The 6,215-nt window shown below is 43.1% G+C and overlaps 1 protein-coding gene across 1 annotated transcript; it reads right to left on the minus strand.

Annotated features, from left to right (window-relative positions):
* Window positions 1–2,053: 2,053 nt before the first annotated feature.
* Window positions 2,054–4,405, minus strand: TLR2 (toll like receptor 2). Its single transcript, XM_058803820.1, has one exon. The coding sequence runs from the start codon at window positions 4,403–4,405 to the stop codon at window positions 2,054–2,056; it is 2,352 nt and encodes a 783-aa protein (XP_058659803.1).
* Window positions 4,406–6,215: the final 1,810 nt, after the last annotated feature.

Below are 6,215 nucleotides of genomic sequence, written 5' to 3' on the forward strand. Positions count from 1 at the left end.
TGTTATGCCTACATTAACAAATGCAAAAATGCATGTAAATAAGCTGTTAATTTTCATTGTGCTGTCAAAGTTGCCTGCTTGTGGGTGTAGTGGAAGCTGGTGTGTCCTCAGCCTTCCCAACGGCTGGCAAAGAACAGGGATACCCTGCTCTCACTGCCACTTTGTTGTGCAGAGGAAAGTTCCAAACAGCTCAGTTACAGTGAGGTGTTTGAACACGTTTCTGTACTACATTAGATGCCCAAGACCAATAAAGCAATAAAAACACTAACTTGGACATGGTCTCATCACAGTTACAGCCAAATGTTGTAGGTGTTTCCATTTGAAAGCTTTTAAGACCTGCTTCTATATGGCCTGGAAATGTCCTAAGCTGCGCCCAAGTCCTGAACCAATCCAGAAATTCATAGTCCTTCTGGCCTATCAGAATCAAGATATTAGGGTTCACCCAGAATTTTCTATGGCTGCAAGAAAAATATCACAGAAACATTACTTTCTTTCTACATCAGCTCTGAAGGATGGGTCTGGTGACAGTCTTCCATTTGTTCAATTTTTCAATTAGGACTCTTGTGACAGTAACCTTCTCAGGAAATCACAACTCCACCTGACAGCAAACACAATGTCCTATGTGGGATGTTCTCCACCCACTCTAGTTTTGTGGACTACATCTACAGAGAGAGCAAAAGGTAGGAAACACTCTTTTCATGCCTATGTTAAGGTTCCTGAGCACAGAGAGGAACGTAGTGTTGGGTTCAAGGACAATATTTGTGTTTCCCAACTGTAGCTGACAGCAGCTTAAACTCCACTTGTAAAAGTCAGTAGAGTATTTGAACCCTACTCTGAAGCATCTATTGCAACATATAGTACAATGAAATTAGACACAAATCACCCTCCATTAATGTCTTTCATAAAGGAAATTATAGAAACTAAAAGCTACAACAGACAGAACTGCAGTGAGAAAGCACATTTCTACATTATGCCTTGCAACCACAATTTTCAGGATATCTGGGCATTTAATTTTCTGTGACAATGAAATACAGAGAAACAGTCCTTAGCTTCACTGACTAGGAGAGCTGGGAAAAAATTATTTGCTGCAAAAACTGACTTTTATACCATTTGATGAGAAGTGGTTTTTACAAAGAATGTAGAAAAACCCTTGGCTAGGCAACTTCCCTCCTGAAACTTTTGCCAAGATGAAGATGTATAAACTACACAGCTGTATATCTAAACAACTTTTCATCATTAAATATTTAAATGAAACAGCTTTTGCTCATACTGCTGCTTAACATGTGTAGATAACTACTCTTGTTTAACCTCAAAAGGCAGCTCAGCACCACACATCCACTCTCTCACTCTCCCCACAGTGGAACAGGGGAGAAAATCTGAAGGGTAAAAGTGAGAAAACTTGGGAGTTCAGATTAAGGCAGTCCAACAGGTAAAGTAAAAGCTATGTTCACAAGCAAAGCAGAAGAAAGAATTAATTTACTACTTTCCATCAACAGGCAAATGTTCAGCCATTGCCATGAAAGCAGGACTTTTACTTGGGAAGGCAAATATGGTATCCCCAAACATCCTCCCTTAGTCTTTCTTTCCCACAACTTTTAGTGCTGATGATGTTGTCATGGGTCATGACATTATGTATGGGACATCCTTTTGGTCAGCTGGGATCGGCTGTCCTCGCTGTGTGCCCCTGCAAATTATGACAAACCACCTACCTGCTCGCTGGCAGGATGGCGTGAGAAACTGAAAATACCTTGATGCTGTGCAAGCACTGTTGAGCAATAGCAAAAAAGCCACTCTGTTATGGAGACTGTTTTGGGCACAAATACATACCACAGCACCACAGAAGGAGCTATGAAGAATATTAACTCTCTTCCAGCCCAAACCTGTACAACTATTCAGAAAAAATAGCTTCAAAAAGTAGTTATCTCATATCAAGTGTGAGAATTTGCAGTAGCCCTGCTTTCTGTTCTTGAGATGCAGATAAGTGATGGAACAAACAGGCAAGTGAAACAAATCCAGAGTAAATTCACTACATATTTATTTCTCATGCCATTGTCTAGGACCTTAGAGCTATTTTCAAATTATACCAAAACATCTGCTGCTGCTCTTCTTCGAGAGGCCATTCCAGGTAGGTCTTTGTGTTCATGATCTTCCGCAGCTTGCAGAACCTCTTGGGAATGGCTTTGCTCTGGATGGGCTCCAGGAGGATGAGAATCGCTGCATCGTTGTTCTCATCAAAGAGGCGGAAATGCGAGAAGTCCAGCTCGTACTTGCACCACTCGCTCCGCACAAAGTGCTCGGACAGCACAAAGAGCGTTTTGCGGCTCTTCTCAATGGAGTCGATGATGTTGTCCACGATCCACTTCCCCGGCACAAAGTCCCGCTTGTGCAGGCAGAGGCGGAAGGGAGGGCAGGCCTGCTCCAGCTCCCGCACCATGGTGTTCTCCACCCACTCGGAGTCGTTCTCGCTGTAGGAGACAAAGGCGTCGTAGCAGACGTCCTTCGGCGGGGCGCACTTGGGCTTCCGCTTGGCCTGCAGCCACGCCCACGTCATCCGCAGGTACCACACCACGTGGTACTTGTAGCCGACGGCCACCAGCAGCAGGACGACCAGGAACACCAGGACGCAGATCAACGACACCACCAGGGACCTGTGGCACTCCATCAGGGAGAGGCGCACAGCGCCAACCTGCGCCCCTCTCACCGCCAGCGGAGAGTCACACACGTACCTGTCCGGCCACCCCACCAGCACCTGGGCTAGCCCGGCCTTGTGGTGGACGAAGGAGAGGAACTCACAGGAGCAGATGAAGTTGTTGTCACTGGCATCCAGCAGCTCCATTCTCCTGAAGGACTCAAACTCCTCCTTGGAGAAACTGTTCAGCTTGTTTCTTCTGATGGACAAGGACACCAAGTTTGGAATGGGTGCAGCACCCGGCAGCGTCTTCAGCTGGTTTCTTGTGAGGTACAGCTCCTTCAGAGATAGGAGCTCCAGTCCAAACTCCTTCAGGTTGTTTCCACTGACATCCAACACTTCTAGTGATTGAGGAATGCAGCGTGTTACTTTAGGAATGTGAGTGCTGGACAGGTTTAAATATCTCAGGTGTTTTGGCCATGTACACTCCTCTGGAATCTCACCAAAGTTATTTTGGCTAATGTCTAAAACAATTAGGTTTGCTAGATGAGATAAACTTTTACCTGTCATTTCTAAGTCACTCAGTGAATTCTGACTTAAATTTAGAGTTTGTAGTGATGGCCAAGCACCCTGACAGGCTGAATGTTCTAAACTCAGGTCTCCGATCAAATTTGCACTAAGGTCAAGATATATTAATGACCGAAGATGTTGGGAAATTTTACATGGTACCAAAAAAACTTTGGTGTTTTGAACTGTGACTCTTGTAAAAAGAGATAGTAGACTTTCCACAGCCTGAAGATCAGTAAACAAATAAAATTCTTCTATAGCTAAATTCTTTATTGTGAAAACTCTAAGTGTCTGTGATTTCTTTGCTTGAAATTCCATTTTCCACTGTCCAGTTCCCAAGAGTCTACAGTCTACCAGCTCTAGCTCCACTAATTTTGGCATGTCTTCTAAAATGCTGACAATCTCAGGCACTGTAGCATCTGTTAGTAAAGTCTGTCTAAAAGAAATTTTCTTTGCAAAAGATGAAGACATGACTCTCAATACTTGCATTTCTGCAGCATTACTGAATGCTATTCCTCTCATTTCCAGCCAAGAGACAGAGTACACAAGGTCCCTAACAATTTCTGAGAGTGTATTAATACTTCTTATATTTATGATCATGTGATTAATCTGCTTAATTGATTTCAAACTTCCCTGCTCATACTGACTGAGATTGCTACCATCAATCCACAGCTTGTGCAGAAACTCAATGCCCTCAAAGTTCCCTTGCCTTATCACAGAGAACTGTGGGTTGCCCAGGTGGAGAGAGCTCAGGTTCCTCAGCCTAGAAAAGGGGGGGCTCTGCCCCAGGTCTCTGTAGGAATTGCCTTGAAGATGGAGGTGCTGGAGTGAAAAAAGTTGCCCAAACCACACAGGGGACAAGTGAGCCAAGCTGTTATTTGATAAGTCCAAGAGCTCCAGTTTTTCCAGGGACTGAAAGGAGTCCTCATCTATGGAGCTGATTTCGTTGGACTGCAGCAGCAGGGCTCTCAGGTTCACAGCCTGCTTCAGGTCCTGGGATTGGATGTGCTTTATCCTGTTGTGAGCCAGGTTTAACCCTGTGATTTTGGCTGTGAGCCCAGGGGGAATGAATTCCAAGCCCATGGAGGAGCAGTTGCAAAGCTGAGTGGCATCGCATGAAGGACAAGTCTGCTTCAGTGCTTGTTGCTCGGAGAGGCTTGCAGATAAGGCCATGTAGATGGCCAACACTTGCCAGGTGTGTGCACTCATTATATTGCCTAAAATATGAAACACAATCAGAGCAAATATAAGATGCATAGCTGCATTTCGGATAAATCTAAGTTTTACTGTTCTGTCTTGTTGAAGGCACTGTTAGAATATTTGGTTTTAACACAGTTCAGAATTGAAACAGATTCATTTACTACCCTGATCCTCCTCCTGTTTAATAAGTAGCCCTCATACTTCAATCTCACCTCATGTCTTTTTCTTCTGAATCTGTGAATATTATTTTGTATATCCATTTTTTTACCACAGGGGGTCTCCTGTACGTGTTTTAAATCCTGGTTACATCAAGAAGAGTCAGCATCTTACAGTAGATAGTAGCATTCAGGTTTGATACTTACTTCAAGCATATGTCTAATCTCTATTCTGTCAATAGGAAGAAAAGAAATGCATTTGTTTCAGTCCATTTTTCATATTACATGCCTTTTCCTACTCTGATTGTAAATGTCCAGTGAGCAGGGAAACAAACACTTGCCTGGATGACTCTCACGTTGCCATCAGTCTGATACCTGCTAATGAAATTTAAGTTTGTAAAACTGACCATTGCTGCCTACTGTCTCAGCTCTTCCTTTTTACTGCCACATCCTTCTCCTCTGCTACTGCCTTTTACTGTTTTGGGAACCTGTGGCACAGAGAAGATCAGGGCAAGCCACAAGGAAGAGCCAGGGGCTCAGATCCGATCAGCTGACTGGACTAGACAGCTTTTTCCAGCCCCACAGCCTGTTTCTGGCCTTCTGGACTGAAATGATTCAAGAGAAGCCACACGGATAAGGATCCTGTGTTACTCTACTTTCACAGTTTTCATAATGATGATTTGGCATAGCTATAGTTTTTTGGGTTTTGGTTTTTTTTTTCAGATATTCCTGCACTATCCAGCTTGTCTTTACTCCCAACAGGATGCCTTTAGCTCCTCTATCCTTCTGAGGAGCTGAAAAAATAATTTTTGAAGCCTAAGAGAGGTTTTTTCCCTTTAAAACCTTTATTGCATATCGAAATATAACCTTTTGTGACAAGGATCAAAAAGCATTTTTAAAATGTCATTTTCCCCAGCGTGCCACAAAACCCACCTACCTCAGTAGGTATCTTATTGAGGGTGGAAAGAGTGAACAATCCCCAAAGAGGCCAATCAGTGAGTTCACAAAATCTTTGTGGGCTCTCTATCAAGTTAATCAGGTTAGATTGGCTCCTTTAGAACTGCTTTCTTCCTCAGTCATCCCACTAGGATTCTGTGCAGAAGATATACTCTAAATTAATATTCTGATTTGTTTTAAAGTAGCTGACCCACATATACAAGTCAATACAGAGAAGTCCCACCCTTCCAGCTGCATTATTTTTAGTCATAACTGCTTAAGATTATCCAAAAGTGGAAAAATTGACTGAGATGGCTTGAGCATATGGGGAGGGGAGGAAAAGTTATGGATAATTTTTTCAGTCACTCCATCTCCTCCCACCTGCAGGACTATAAACATTTTTACCCTTTATGTTACTTTCCTTTTATCTCTGTCTGGCTCTGATGTAGAGCTTTGGATCTTGAAGAACAAGGTTCTCTTCCCTGTCTTTAGATGCCCACAGCTGATCTGGTCATCCACCATGTCCTCCAAAGTCAATGTAGAGAAAGAACATCTTTTAGGAACAATTAATATAGTGTGTCCTGGACACCCAGATTAAGATGCAATAACTCCAAGAGTAATTATCCAATTACCTTAAAATTGGGTATCACAGTTTAGATACCTAGATATTTGATCCCATGAATCCCAAACAAAAAATGGTGGTCTGTAGTTAGACTCATCTTCTGTCC

The sequence above is a fragment of the Ammospiza caudacuta genome, chromosome 4, assembly GCF_027887145.1.
Source record: "Ammospiza caudacuta isolate bAmmCau1 chromosome 4, bAmmCau1.pri, whole genome shotgun sequence".
NCBI lineage: Eukaryota > Metazoa > Chordata > Aves > Passeriformes > Passerellidae > Ammospiza > Ammospiza caudacuta.